The 16,262-nt window shown below is 43.3% G+C and overlaps 1 protein-coding gene across 1 annotated transcript in view; it reads right to left on the bottom strand.

Moving 5' to 3' along the window:
* Positions 1-285: 285 nt before the first annotated feature.
* Positions 286-16,262, bottom strand: part of PLA2G7 (phospholipase A2 group VII) — a 121,321-nt gene continuing 105,344 nt past the window's right edge. Inside the window, exons 9-11 of the mRNA XM_029596058.1 lie at positions 7,566-7,736; positions 6,798-6,946; positions 286-822 (exon numbers count right to left, since the gene is read on the bottom strand). Of these exons, the coding sequence (XP_029451918.1) occupies positions 725-822; positions 6,798-6,946; positions 7,566-7,736 (418 nt within the window). The 3' untranslated portion in view covers positions 286-724. The remainder of the gene's footprint in view (positions 823-6,797; positions 6,947-7,565; positions 7,737-16,262) is intronic.

Genomic DNA, 16,262 nt, shown 5'->3' with positions numbered 1-16,262 from the left:
AACTATACCATCCATGGGTTAAGGACTTTTTTCTATAGAAACACTGACACTTTGTTATTGGTTTTATATTTCACTAAAGACTGCATCAACATAATGACCTGTTTGGAAGAGAACGTCTAGTAACCAAGCTGCTCTAAAGCATATATTTTCTCAAACATCAGTAAAAAAATGCCAAATTTAAAAAATGCATATTTACTTTCAAAGTCAAGAATTTGAGTTCTTGTGTTTTTTTCTCAGTGTTCAAGCCGCAGGAAAATCAATCAGTAACCAGCTTTACTACCTCAATAAAAAAAAATGTATTTATTCCATTATATTCAACTTTCTCCCATCAATTGGCATGTTTTAATTTTTTCTTAATGTGCAATAATATAGTTAGGCATATGTTTTGATATATTCAAAGTGAATACTGAGTTTATTGTGTACTTTTTCTTAACTGAATATCAGTTAAAGTGAAAAAAAATGAGAACTAGGTCCTTTAATATTTTCTTACTGGAATAAATCCAGCAATAGTACCTTATAGAAATTCAGCCACAGCTCAGATCATTTTAAAAGTCTGCTTGTTTCTATACCCCACAGGATGCCCATGTCAGGCAGTAGTCACACTTTAAAAACAGATCAGTTTGATAAGGTGGTCAAAATGTGTCTGAACAGCAGTACTGTACTGTTTTCAAGTAACCTGTCCAGAGATTAAAAAGTGGTTTTATATTCTAGGTTTTCAGTCATTCTACTGAGTTGGCAGTAGTTTGATGTTAGTTCCTGGAATCAGGTGATCTCCATGACCATCCAAGAGGGCATTCCATTGATGAAAATCTTTCTGTAGGCCTGTCAAGTAATGAAACAGACAAATGCAAAAAGAATTATAAAACACATATATTAAAATTGAATGTGAACTAAAATATGACCTGCCAAAAGGGAGAGCTTTGTTTTCCCTAAATGGTTGGAAAAGAAAGCCTCTGATAACAGTCGTAGCGTCTATTTTAGTTTTAAAAGACATTATTGCTATTTCCTTCTGTGCTTCCACCAGCATTATGTTAGCCTTCTGCTAGCAGGCTCCTTCATGATTTTGACTCTCTTCTCTAAAACAATGCAAAATGTATTTTTAAAAATGTATGCACAATTTTAATACTATATTTGCTTGCTTACTAGTTTGTGGAAGATAGCAAGCAAATGGCTGCTGCTGTTCTTTCATGCTCCAGTCAGGCAGATGTTGAGAAGAGTTGTTAGGGCCATCATGGTTTGCTCTCTTTGCTTAAGCAGGTTAAAAAGAGCGTGTAAAATGCCAATGGGCATACCAGTGAGTCTTGCAGTTACACCGCTATGACCTTAGTCAATGAATTAGACCAACTGCATTCTCACTAGTAAGATATGTGGGTTTAAGTATAGATTCTAGATATATTGAGGTCAATATGCGAAAGGGTTTGTCTGGCTAAGATGAGGACTCAACCTTACAAAACTTAAGTTTTAAATATCCTGCCCTGCTGAATGGCTACATTTTAACTGGATAAGTCATTAATAGGCTAAAGCTTAGCCAGATTAAAAAAAAAAAAGGCAGGTCATAGACAGTCCTGGGGCAGGGGAGGGGCATATGTTTAAATTTACCCAGCTAGTCCTGCTATTCAGCACTAGCCAAGTAAAATTGTCTGGTAACTGGTCAGAAAAATAGAAGTTCTAAAGTTATCCAGATAACCCAAAAACAAAGATAAACTAGTGTGCAGAGCAGATGCAGATTTCTTCCTGTGCCCTTCAACTCCAGCCCTCCCTCATCCTCTGCCTTTAAAAAGGGTAATGGCCAAATCCCCACATTCATTGTCTGAAACCCCCCTCCAAAGTGACAACCTGGGCTGAATACTAAATACCAGAGAGCTAACAGCTCCATTCACAGTAGTAGTTATTTATTTTGTGTTTGTTTATTTAAAATTTATATCCCACGCCCTGCAAATGGGATGGGTTACATGCTCACATACACAAAAATACCACTAAGACAATAACAATTATAAAACCAACAAGTCAGACAAAAGATAAGAGATACCAAGATGGAGAAGATATTTAATATAGAGAACCTCCAATTATGAACATACTGATAGAAAGGTGGAAAGGAAAATTGGTTATTGCCTCTAATTTTCATCCTGTAATACCATAGATTAGTCCAGACAAATGGGTTTTGCATCCCTACCAGCAGATGGAGTCAGAGAACAAAAATGTTGAGGCACTGCTACATAATCGAGAGTGCCACCTGCAGTCCCTTAGTATTGACCAGTACCAAAGCCAAAAAATAGATAACATTCCCTATTTTAGGGTGAACCAGAAACACAGGGTTGGAATCCCCTGACCTGGAAACACACATGCTTCCTAAAAAAAAAAAAAAAGGAAAGAACTCCTGAATAGATTGAAACGACTCTGATACATGGTGTAATTTCAGGAAATTCAGTCTTTTGTCAGTAAATGGGAAGGGTCTCTGGATTGATCTGTGGTATTACAGGAATGAAAATTAGCAGGTAATAACCAATTTTCCTTTCTTGTTCATATCAGATCAGTCCAGACAAGTGGAAAATACCTAAGCACCCCTACACTAGGTGGGAACTCCAAAGACCAGCTCTTAACATACTTTCACCGAAGGTTGCATCTTCTTGCGCCCAAACATCCAACCTGTAACGTTTGGTAAAAGTATGAAGCGAGGTCCACACCGTGGCCCTACAAATCTCTTGGGGAGATACCAATTGATACGCCACCCAAGAGGATGCCTGTGCACTAGTCAAATGCACCTTAAGGCCCATCGGAATTTTGTGACCCTTACAAATATAGGCCCGAGCAAATGGTCTCCTTCAGCCATCTAGAAATCATAGCCTTGGAAGCTTTCTCCCCTTTCTTCACTCCACTGACCACCACAAAGAGATGATCCCACCACCAAAAACTATTAATGACCTTCAAATAACATAGCAGAGTGCAACGCACATCCAGAAGATGAAGATCTCTATCCTGTGGAGACTCTCTAGACCACTCCGGAAAGGCCGGAAGCTCAACTGATTGATTCATATGAAAAACAGACACCACTTTAAGCAAAAAGGAGGGAATCATATGAAATGTTACCCTGTTATCCGCAATACACAAAAAAAGGTCCCGACAAGACAGCATCTGAAGCTTGGAAATCCACCTGGCTGTGAACATATGGCAACCAGAAAAACTGTCTTCAACAACAAGTCCTTCAAGGGAGCTTACTTTAAAGGCTCAAAAGGCACACCACAGAGAACCCGTAACACTAAGTTCCAATCCTGACACACCACCTAAACCGAAGGCTGCAACCCCCTTCAGGAAGCAAACTACATTGGGATGAGAGACCAAAGACCTTCCCTGCAATTGCCCCAAGACAACCCAAGGCTGAAACCTGAATGCGAAGTGAATTATATGCTAGGCCCTTGGACAAGCCCTTTTGCAGAAAGAACAAAATGTGAGAGACTCCCACTGCTAGCGGATCCAGTCTCTGTTGAAGACACCAGGACTCAAACACCTTCCAAACCCTGACATACAACATAGATGTAGAAGGCCTCCTAGCCTGTAGCATAGTGGAGATTACTGGATCCAAATATCCCCTCAGGCGCAACTGCTGCCTTTCAAAAGGCAAGCCACGAAACAAAAGCGATCCTCCCGATCAGACAATATGGGTCCTTGTCACAGCAAACCTGGCATGTGAGCCAACCGAAGAGGCTCATCGATCGCCATATACACCAGGTCCATGAAACATGGATGTCGCAGCCACTCCAGTGCCACTAGCACCACCATCCCTGGGTGCGAATCTATGTGCCGCAAACACTCAACCGATGAGAGGCCACAGAGGAAACACATACAAAAGAACCCTGGTTGGCCATGGGCACACCAGTGCATCTAGCCCTACCGAACTGGACTCCCTTCTGCGACTGAAAAATCTTGCCTTCTTTGCATTGGTCTGTGTTGCCATGAGGTTTAACTGAGGAACACCCCATCTGGCACAAATGGTATTCCAGGCTTCCGGGGACAGTTCCCACTCCCTGGGATCTAGTTGTTGCCTGCTGCGGAAATCTGCCTGCATGAAATTGGGTATGAAATACCTTAAATCCAAAATCCTGGGATAGACTCAACTTGTCTGATCAGCTGAGCCATTGGATCATTATCCAAATTAAATAAATTATTATTGTATCTCGCCTAGTACTTTGGATAGTGTAAGTAGTAAATTCTTTTAAATAAAGGGGAAAGAGTGCACCCCTATCCATGTACCATACAGTATAGCAAAATACTAAGACAGAAATCCCTTTATAATTAATCTTGCCCTTGCATTTGAACAGTGTCTTAACCCAAGCCAAAAATACTTGAAGAAACTGAAACTTTTCTAATACAGCAAATATAAAAGGATATCTCTGTCTTTAAAGACAAGATTAGGCTAGATGATCTGCATTTTTCTGTCTATGCCTTGATCTTAAATATCCGCCTAGTGTTATTGGTGGAGGCCCTTCCTTTCACAAACCTAGATTGCTCCTGGTGGACCAGGCATGGGATTAGGGATTCCAATTTCAACTGCAGAATTTTGTCTAGAATTTTAATCTCTCCATTTATTAAAGGAATGGGTTGATAAGAACCAAATTCCATTATACTCTATTGCTGTTGTTTTTATGTAACAGTAATATGTGTATCTGCAAATTCCCTGATGCTTCCAGAGTTTTAACATAGTTAAAAAGCTCCAATACCGTTGAAGATAGACTGGAAAATACTTTATATAGCTCAAAGCCCTATCCATCTGGGCCAGGACGTTTGCTCAAAGGGAGACTCATAATAGCTCTATACATTTCTGTGCACAGATTAGGTCCTCTAATTTTCATTGCTGATACTAAGAATGGGCAACTATATTTTTCTCAGTAAGATCTGGATTTATATTAAACTACTCCAAATATAAAAATCAAGTTAAAACCAAGGAAAATGCCTGTGACTCCATGCAATGTAGATTTTTCTATATTTTTTTAAATAATTAGGGATGGGCTCTCTCCACAAATTAACAAATAGTTCAGGTCAAGAAAAATATCATAAATGCATTTCACAAGGATTTGTAGGTGGTTTTTCTCCTCTAAACAGTGAACATTCAGCTCCCTTTATCTCAAAAGTAAAACAACCTACTCTTCTCCCCCTGAAAAATAAAAATAAAGCCTCTAGGGATGCTAGAGACTTCTATCTAGAACACTTTCCTCAATGGAGACTTCACATATTGTGGTGGCCCCTAGTGAGATGTCATTTTTAAAAGATAAACCAAAATAACCCTGCACTACTACTACTATTTGTATTTATTTTATTTATTTAATGCTTTTATATACTGGTGTTCGTGTGCACATCACATCGGTTTACAGTAAACTACAGAGTCTACAGTAGTCTGAGAGGACTGGAAAAGGGCAGATGTGGTTGCTATGCATAAAAGTGGAAGGCTGGGAACTACAGACTGGTTAGTTTGACCTTTGTGGTGAGCAAACTAATGGAATCGCTGCTAAAATTCTAAATTGGATTCTAAATTCTAAATTGGATTCTCTTGAATCCAATGGAATGCAAGATCTGAAGCAGCATGGTTTTAGCAGAGGTACATTTTGTCAGACTATTCTGATTAATTGCTTTGAGTGATCTGAGAGTTGGATCAAGGGAGAACGGTAGACATAGTGTTCTTGGATTTCAGCAAGGCCTTTGACATTGTACTGCACAGAAGACTTTATTTACAAGACTTGTAAATAAATTGAGCGCCCTTGGTATGGAACCTAGAATGATTGAATGGGTAAGAAACTGGCTAAGTAGGAGGTGACAAAGGGTAGTAGTAAATAGGAAACTCCATGAGGAGGGGGATGTTACTAGAAGTATGCCTCAGGGAGCGGTCCTTGGACTGGTACTTTTCATATTTTTTGTGAGCGACATAACTGAGGGATTGTTGGGGAACATTTGTCTTTTTGCCAATGATACCAAAATCTGTAACAGGGTGGACAGTCAGATAAATGTGGAAAATGAGCAATCTAGTGAAGCTCAAGGAATGGTCTAAGGTCTGGCAGCTAAGATTTAATGCTAAAAAAGGCACAGTAATATATTTAGAATGCAAAAACCCAAGGGAAAGGTACAGTATTGAAAGTGATATTCTTCTAAGCACAAAGGAAGAGTGGGATGTGGGAGTAATTGTACCTGATGATCTAAGGTGTCAAAATAGGTGGATAAAGCGATGATAAAAGCCAGAAAGATGCTTGGCTGCATAGGGAGAGGAATGATCAGCAGAAAAAGGGAGGTGATATTGCCCCTCTATAGATCCCTGGTACAACCTCACTTGGAATACTGTGTACAATGCTGGAGACTGCACCTTCAAAAGGTGATAAACTGGTTGGACTCAGTCCAGAAGGTGGCAACTAAAATGATCAGCGGTCTTTGTTCTAAAGCATACGGAGATAGACAAAGATCTAAACATGTACACCCCAGAGGAAAGGTGAGATATGAAAGAGGTTCAAATATCTCAAAGTTTTCCATGCACAGGAGGTGAGCTCTAGAATGAAGGGTCATGGGATGAGGGTGAAAGGGGGTAGACTATAGAGTAATCTTAGGAAATATTTCTTTACAAAGAGGGTGGTGGATGTGTGGAAAAGCCTCCCAGTGGAAGTGATGGAGACAAAAAAAATATCTGAATTCAAGAAAGCAGGAGATAAATACAGGGGTTCTCTAAGGAAGTGATAAGGATTATAATACTAAATTACTTGGCTGGATGGCAAGACTGGATGAGCCATATGGTCTTTTTCTGCCGCCATGTTTCTACTTACCTAAATGTTTTTGAAGAAAGGCTAATGTTGCTTTATTGATAATATCAATAGCTGTATACGGATCAATTTGTCCCTTTAATTTGAACATCTTTCCAAGAATTGCACCAGTCAGGAAAGTGAAGTCTGGAAAACTTTGATGTACGGAGCCCCTGCAAGGAAGCATAAAGTAGTTAAAGACTGTAAAGTAATATAGTACCCTGGAGTTTCATCATTAGCTTACAATATGATTTCTTGAACAGCAAGGCTACATAAACTAAATCATATATAGAAGTACTATATGCATAATAAACACTGAACAATTGCTTGTTTTAATTTCCAATTTTTTCTTTCCTATCTTATTTCTGTTTCTTCAGCCTTCTTCCTAAAAGCCTCCCAGCTCTGCATCTATAAAATATTAATCCCTAGTGACTAATCACTTAAATAGGGGTGGCGTGGAGGGCAGTAAGCACCATTTGTGTGAGAGAGCACACATGAAAAGCATCTTCAGTGTTTCCTGAAAGTCATCTTATTTCAGTGCTCGCACAGTAATTCTGTGCTCAGGCACCATAACTCATACTATGGTTGGGTTGTCCCATGTTTTACTCTTGATTTTCTTAACATTGCTGCTTGGAAACTGGAAATATATGTGGATAGTTTTATCAGACTCTGTACAGACTGTATCCAGTATCAAAAAGATACAACTGCCTGTAGTGTAGCACAAAATAAGGGGCTTTTATTATAAAATAGCCCTAAACTTAACAAATAGAATAACACAACTGTTATACTTGCTTGATAGTGATCATTTTTCTCTCAACTGCTGTGGAGTCTAGCTTTTTCATTTCTAGAATACTGTTAAGTGATTGGAACGATTCTGAATTAATGAAGAGCAGGGGCTGGTGGATGCTGGGGTATATTTCTTCTTTCAATGGAAACATCCAGGCATCCATGGCAATGCCACACCTGGAAAAAACAAAATAATGTTAAGGCAAGTATTGTACCAAAAGGTAGGACCTGGCAACTACAATATGTTGCATAGGAACTGCAACAGTTATATAGAAAGAAATAGAGAAACATGCAGCAGATTCAACCACAAGAAAGTTCTTAAAGTACTTGGCTTGAGAAAAGAGAAATGAAAACTGAGGACATGATCTGTGTTAAAAAAAAAAAAAAAAAAAAAGACAGACAATGTATGAAAGTTCTATGGTCTCTACTTTCGGTTCTAATAGCCTACACCAGTAGAGGTCATAACAATGGTTACCAAAGCATCAAGGATAAGTAAAGGACTCAACGTTACTGTATCGACCTGTAACAGGTCGATACAGTAACGTTGAGTTAAAGATTCCCCGTCTGTAACGTGCTGGGAGCGCACAATACAGACGAGTAAGGCCATCCAGCGATACAGTCTCCAGTTTCACGCGTCCTTAGCGCTTCCTAAACCCTTTCCGCACCCAGCATGTAAATGAACGAAAAAGCTGTATAATGAAGGAATTAGCTATTCCCCTGCGATACTGTAACGGGCGCTGATATTATCTCCTCCGTAACCCGCTGTTCTGCCGCGGCCTTAACCTGCTAGTTTACCGCCTCCCCCTAGTAGGAGTTAGTGTAGTGTAGTGTAGTGTAAAAACATTGCTTACCCGCCCTGGTCCCGTCCGGTCTCCTGCAGCCCCGTCCGGTCCCCTCCTCCCGAAGCAAAAAAAAAACAAACGAAAAAGTAGCAAGGCTCGGGCCTGCTACGGTAAGTGTAAAAAGTGTAAAAAACAAAAAACCTGTGTGTTATATAAAAAAATAAAACAATTTTAAATACCTGTCGGAGGGCCGTGGGTCCAGGCGGCCGGTGGGTGGCGGGCAGCCATCAGCAGCATCCGGTAGTCCCTTCTCCCTTCCTCCCGATTTCGCACGGGCATTCATCCAGGCAGAGGGAGCCGACGGCGAACGACCTCCGGCTCCCCCTGCCTGGATGAGCGCCAAAATCGCACGGGCGGGTCGGCAGCAGGATCCGGGAGCGGCAGGTAGGCAGCGGCGGGGTCCGGGGGGCAGCGGCAGCAGGATCCAGGGGCGGCAGTGGCAGCGAGATCCGGGGGGCGAGTAGCGGCAGCGTGTTCGATCGGGCAGGTAGGTGGGAAAAAAAGATGGCCGCCTGCACGGGGGAAAGCTGCAATTGGCCGCTGAAGACGTGACGTCACACCCCGTGACGCCAAACGTTGTGACGTCACGTCTTCAGCGGCCAATTGCACGCTTTTCCCGTGCAGGCGGCCATCTTTTTTTTGCCACCTACCTGCCTGCCCGATCGAACACGCTGCCGCTACTCGATCCCCGGATCTCGCTGCTGCCCCTGGATCCTGCTGCCGCTGCCCCCCCGGACCCCGCTGCTGCCTACCCGCCGCTCCCGGATCCTGCTGCCGCCCCCCCGCTGCCGCCCCCCCCCCCCCTGCTGCCGACCCGCCCATGCGATTTTGGGAGAAGGGACTACCGGATGCCGCTGATGGCTGCCCACCGGCCGCCTGGACCCACGGCCCTCCGACAGGTATTTAAAATTTTTTTATTTTTTTATATAACACACAGGTTTTTTGTTTTTTACACTTTTTACACTTTTTTACACTTCCTGGTGCCTGTCATTTCAAATGTCATTTGAAATGACAGGTACCAGCGCACCCAGGTTACTGTATAGGCGCTGTTACAGCGCCTATACAGTAAAATGGGTTGCGCGGGCATAACCCTTCCCTAACGCTTCACAGCCGCGGCATGCATTTGCATGCGATTAGAAGAGAGAATCAGGCGTTAGGTCAGGAGAACTGTGCGTGCGGGGAGGAAGGGTGCGCCTGACACTGCCGCACTGTTTTTACCGCGGCCTTACTGTATCGAGCCGTTAGTAGGGAGCAGTCATAACGGAGGGAGGGAAGGCCCATAGGAAGTTCAGATATTCTGAGATGGTGGTGTTGTGTTAAGCAGATGTGGCCAAAACGTTTGTGAGGTCAATTTCCAAAGTGCGTTCAGCGCTATTTAGCCAGATAAGCGGGACTTATGTGGCTAAGTAGCGGATGCCGAATATGCATCCATGTTCAGCGGTTGCCGCTTAGCCATATAAGTCCCTTATACGGCTAAAAGGTTAGCTGAATAAGAAGTGGGAGGATCGGGGCAGAGCAAGCTAGCTGTACAATTTATGCAGCTATCTGCCAATAGTCAGATTTAGCAGCAAAAATTGTATGGCTAAGCTAGATGTGCCATAGAGTTAGACTTATATAGCTAAGCACTCAGCCGTGCCGCTGAACTTACATCATAACTTAGGATAAATTCCTTAGCCAGCCAGTTTTTGAATATAGACACCTGAAATTTCAAATTACAATTCTAAACCCCACCCACCACCTGGATATTTACTAAAGGGTCATGTTTAGTGGACTGTGATCCTGAATGACATGAATCTGAAAACTCAGGTTTAAAAAGTCCCTGATTATATCAGGGATTCTACTTCAATGCAGATTTTTGTAAATGTTCATGTGATCTTAGATTCCAGTATATCCAATGGCAAATATCTGAATGGTAGATCTTGTTAATGGAATATAAATACATAAGCGTGATGTCATCAACAGCAGCCCAGGACAGGACACCTTTTTAAGCTTCTTGAAAGTTCACACTGAACATTTGCAGGACATCCTATGTCAACATGCAGAGCCCCCCACTCAGTCCTTTTTCACCTGTAGTTTCCAATCAATGCTTTTTTTTTCTAAATTTGTGAAAATCACTGGAAGCTTTTCTTAGCAGTTTTTCATGATGTACCTCATCACTTATTTAAACCTCTGTAGTGTCCTCTGTTAGGATTTGTGACACTTAAGAAGATTAATATAGTCTGCATCAAGGCACACAAAAAAATAAGTGTTGGTTGGACTTTATGATCAAAATTGAACTAGTTTTGCTTTGTCAGTTTTTTCCACGATATCCCAGAAGTGTGTCAGTGGCTTCAAAAAATGTGCAGGCTGCAATCACATGATGGACATCACAGACTTCCATGTTGACTGTATTTGTCCCCTAAGTGCAGATCACAACATCCCTGTTTTGTAACACTTGTTAATTGCCTGGGGTGTTGAGGGTCTGAAGAGATAGTCAGGAATGCACCTTCGCTTTAGTGTCTAAGTCCAGCCCTGGTACATTGGCATTGGAGGCTGCAGTATTGGCAAACCCAGGAGCTGCATTATCTGCTGGTGCTGAGTCAGTGTGTTAGGGAAGCCGTGCTCTTCCTCTGGGTCTAGAACCGATAAGAGGCATAGAAGTAGGGAGCATTCCCACTCCTCCCACTTCATACACAGTCACTGCATTTTTTGTAAAATAAAATTAAAAACTGAAAAATGCTGCTTGCATAAGTATTCAACCCCTGTGCTGTGGAAGCTCCAAGTTTATACGGATGAAAGATATTGCCCTAATGCTTTCCTTACAATTGGCCTCTACCTGTGAATTATTTAAAAAGGTCAGCTTTTCTGGATAAGAGACCCCCTAATTCTAATACCATTGGTCAGACTGTGAATCTGAAGAAAAGCTGTGAATATGAAGACTAAAGAGCATTCTAAGGAAATTAAAGATAAAGTTATAGACATGCACAAGATAGGAAAAGGCTACAAAATAATATCCAAGTGCTTGGATATCCCAGTGAGGCATGTGTTGTCTATTTGATTCTAACTGGTAAACCTGAATTGTCTGAAAATAAAGCAGTCTGGTTCTGAGACAAACAGGAGTCCTTTCCTAGATTTTTTGGATTGCATATAAGGTAATGAGTGGCAAGTTGCTGTAGTACTGCCAGCATCCCCCAGAGAAGGAAAGGGGAGGGGGAGCAGACAGCCTCCTCCTGGCTATATATATACACCCTTATATTAATTACAGGCCAGGTAGGATATATTGAAATTGGAGAAATTCTGACATTCGCTAGCTGAGCTTTTCAATGCTGCTTTAGAGTCGGGAGTGGTTCTGGAGGACTGGAGACAAGCAGATACAATTCTTTTCATAAAAATAGAAGCAAGGTGGCTGGCAACTACAGGCTGGTTCATCTGACCTGGAGAGTTCCGCTCATAGAACATTTTCACCAAAAGATGGGGCACCCGTATCCCCCACATCCAGCCAATAGTGCCTTGCAAAAGTATGCAATGACTTCAAAGTCGCTGCTCTGCAAATCTCTTGCAGAGAAACTAGCTGAGCCTCCACCCACGAGGCCACCTGAGAACGCGTAGAATGAGCACGTGAGCCCTCAGGAACTGGACGACCCTTAGTAATGTAAGTGGATCCAATAGCTTCCTTAAGCCATCGTGCAATAGTAGTCAGATGCCTTCAAACCTCTTTTCAGCCTGCTCAAAGAATAAAGATAATCTGACCGTCTGAAGTCATTAGTCACCTCAAGATATCTCAACAATGCTCTCCTCACATCTAACAACTTGAGCTCCCTCGCATGAGGAACGGAGACGTCCACCTTAGGAAAAGCTGGAAGCTCCACTGTCTGATTTTCGTGAAATGTGGACACCACCTTAGATAAAAAGGAAGGTACTGTTTGCCATGACACCCCTGAGACTGAATTCTGAAGCAATGGATCACGGCAAGATAAAGCCTGCAACTCAGAAATTCTTCCAGCTGAACATATAGCCATCAGAAAACACACTTTAAGAGTCAAATCCTTAAGGGTAGCTCTTCTAAGCGGTTCAAAAGGAGCCTCACATAACTCTCTAAGAACCAGATTAAGATTCCAAGATGGACAAACTTTCTGCACCGGTGGACGTACATTCTTCATTCTCCCAAAAGGAACCGGGCCATATCTGGATGAGCTGATAAAGTAGAGCCCTCCATTTTGCCCCAAAGACAACCCAGAGCTGCCACCTGGACCTTAAGCGAGCTCAGAGACAACCCTTTGACCAAGCCTTCTGGCAGAAAAGACAAAATGTTAGACACTTAAGATGTGAGAGGCTGAACAGACTTAGAGCATCACCAGGACTCAAAAACCTTCCATGCCTGCACGTACGAAAGATTAGTAGATGTTCTCCTAGCTTGTGACAATGCAGAAATGCCACATCTCAAAAGCCATGCTGCTAGACAAGGTCTGAAAATATGGGTCCCTAATGAAGAAGGCCTTCTAGATGACCAAAGCGAATCGGGCCGTCCACTGCCAAGTTGATCTGATCCGTGAACCATGGGCGACTTGGCCACTCCGGAGCCAACATCACCTTGCCTTGATACATCTCTATGCATTGCAACACTTTGCCCACAATCAGCAAAGGAAGAAAAACAAACCAGAACCTCCCAAGGCCAAGGCACTACCAGAGCATAGATGCCCTCAGCCCTATGCTCCATTCTGCGACTGAAAAACCAAAACACCTTGGCATTTTGATGAGCTGCATCGCAGATTCCAACTCCCTGTTATGATATCGCGGTGTTTGGTGGATTCTCAGGGGCAACAGTGATTTTATCTCCTATGGGGAGGAGCCCCGTAGGGAGACTGATGCACCAGGCTAGACTCAATAGCACAAACACAGAAAGAGTTTCTTTTATTGTACAGCTAGGATGACCACCAGAGGTGGCAGTAGAGAGCAGGTTAGCTGGTAGCAGTCTGTAATTCTTGGCGAGAGAGACCTGTCCCACAATGGTGGTGTAAGGCGCTGAAGCAGATGTCCAATAAGGCACTGTAGGAGAGACAGACTGGCAGATGTTAAACACACTCTCGTAGCTGAGTAGAGAGAATCCCAATGAGCAGTAGAGAGGATAAGTGTTAGCAGTCCGTAGTCCTCGGCAGAGGAGATCCGTTCCACAATGATGGTGTAGGGCCTGATGCAGAGAGGTAGCAAGGAACTGATGAGAGACAGACTGGTAGAAGATGTACTCACTCTCTGTAGCTGATAAATGGATTTCCAGCAGGTTGAAGAATGAAGCAGGCACCAAGATAGACACACAGGCCCTCGAGGAGAGAGTACCTGTAAGGATAGGCACCTGTAAATAAGCAGAGGGCCCCCAAGGAGTGGGTACCCAGGTTAGAGAACCCCAAAGGTTCTCTGCTGCTTCTATCCACTGAAGATAGCTTCCAGTGGATAGAAGCGGCAGAGTAGCTTCAGACCAGGGCATACTGATCCTTGCTAACTCGGCGAGATTCAGCAAATGGGCAACCTTAAATATGCGGAAGCAGTGACGACACTCGAGGGGGACGCCCCCGAGGTTCGCGCCAACACTGCTACAAAGGTAGGGACGCGCCCGTGCACTAGGAGACCTCGGGTCAAGATGGCCGAATGCCGCACCAGAGCCGCTCCGGGGAAGCCGGAGGGTGCTCTGGTGCGGCAGAAAAGCCTGTAAGGCTAAGTGGACCGCTCTGGTCTCTAACAGATTGATAGACCATACAGACTCTCACGGACCAGCAACCTTGAGCCGACTGATGCTAACAAACTGCTCCCCAACCAGAGAGACTGGCATCTGTAGTAACTACCACCCAATCTGGGGCTTCGAGGTCTATTCCCTGAAAGAGACTGGGACTTAGAAGCCACCAGGACAGACTCTCCCGCGCGAATCTTTCGAGCGGCATAGGAAGATGAAACTCTGAGAGCAAATTCCTCCGTGCCAAAAGAGCCCTCTGCAAGGGTCTCAAATGAGCAAATGCCCATAGCACCAAATCCAGGGTTGAAGCCATAGAAACCAGAACCTGCAAATACCCAGACCTTGGGCATCGTCAACTCTAACAAGCACCGAATCTGCCCTTGCAGCTTCTGAACACTCTCCTCATCAGAGTGTCAAATTGAACTCCCAGATACTCCAGTAACAGCTGTAGGTGACTCTTTGCCAAATTCACCACCCAGTCGAGCGACTCAAGAATATCAATAACCTTCTCAACAGACTGGCGACAAAGAACCTCAGACTTTGTCCTCATAAGCCAGTCGTTCAGATAAGGATGCACCAGAACTCCTTCCTGATGCAATGCCATTTCCACCACCATCAAAACCTTAGTGAAGATGTGTGGAGCTGTGGCTAACCCAAAAGGAAGGGCCTGAAACTGGAATTGCTGACCCAGAATCACGAACCGCAGAACAAGCTGAGAGTCTGGCCAAATGGGAATGTGCAGATATGCCTCCGTTAGATCCAGAGATGCCAGAAATTCTCCCTTGTGAACCACTGCAATAATCAACCTCAGTATCTCCATACGGAAATGCGGTACCTTGAGTGTTGCATTTACCTTTTTCAGATCTAGAATCATTTGGAAAGTCCTTTCTTTCTTTGGAACCACTGTTGATTTTTTCTCCTCCTAACCCTTTCCCTTACCTCTTATCCATTTTACTAGAATCCCTTTACTCCCTAGTTCTGTTTAATCTACCTCAACTAAGTTACACCTAAAGTATAGTTCTATGTTTTAATAGATTCTACTTTTATTATGTTCAAATATTTATATACATACCTTTGTTTAATATATAACCTGTTAAATGTATAATCTGTTAATCTGTTAAATGTATAACGCTCCGGCGTAAGTTCCTGTTCATTGTACACCGACGTGATATCTTTGATGAGCGGCGGTATATAAAAAATTATAAATAAATAAAATAAATGTTAATTTAAATTTAAATTTTTGTTGAGTTTTAGTTTTTGTTAAATGTTCATTGTAATGTTGTGTATGTAATTATGTACATCGCTTAGGCCAATTGCGTTAAGCGATTAATAAATTTTTTAAAAACTAAAACTAAATAGAATCCCTTCCCTTCCGGCGATGACATAGCCGAATCAGCAGCAGGGGAAGAGAGCTCTGAGGTCCCTTCTCTTCCTCTTATCACTGCCCCCCCCAAACGTGGCGGTTTTCAATTTTACTTAGTGCTCTGGACAGCAGCTTTTTGAAATTGGCAGGGATCCTCAAGGGCTGCGACAGTGCAACACCCGAGACGCAGCGGTCCGGAGCAGCAGGGAACCCAAGATGGCGACCGCATGAAATCCTCTCACTGAATTTCATCACTGGGCTCCCTTTAAACTCGGCGATCTTTCAAAATCAGTAGCGTTTTGGGAAGCCCTCGGATCGGGGGTGCAGCAGTTAAAAAAAAACAAAAAACAACCCAACTAGGCGGCGATCCTTCTGGGCTGAGACAGAGCAGCACCCAAAATGTGGCATCCCAAAGCAGCAGGAATCAAAGATGGCGGCCACACAAGGTCCTCTTGCCGAATTTCATCATCGGGCTCCCTTTAATACGCGGTGTTTTTTTAAGCTAAGTAGTGCTTTGGGCAGCCTTCAGCTCCGGGGTGCAGCAGACCCTACAAATTGGAGGTGGCTCTCCCGGGATGAGACATCGCAACACCCGACACACCGCGAATCAGAGAGGCAGCGAAATTAAGATGGTGGCTGCGCCGTAGCTCGCAAAAAACGCTGGACGCCGTTTTGGCTGCGGCCTTGCAACAGATCTCCACCAGTGTTACCGCGGCTTTAGACGAGAGGCTCATTAAAATCCAGACTACCATGGAGGAAATTCAACGGTCTATGGAAGGGCAAGATAAACGGAT

This window comes from Rhinatrema bivittatum, chromosome 3 (genome assembly GCF_901001135.1).
Source record: "Rhinatrema bivittatum chromosome 3, aRhiBiv1.1, whole genome shotgun sequence".
In the NCBI taxonomy this organism is placed as follows: domain Eukaryota; kingdom Metazoa; phylum Chordata; class Amphibia; order Gymnophiona; family Rhinatrematidae; genus Rhinatrema; species Rhinatrema bivittatum.
The sequence above is the reverse complement of the archived record's forward strand: the minus strand, read 5'-3'. Positions and strand labels throughout refer to the sequence as shown.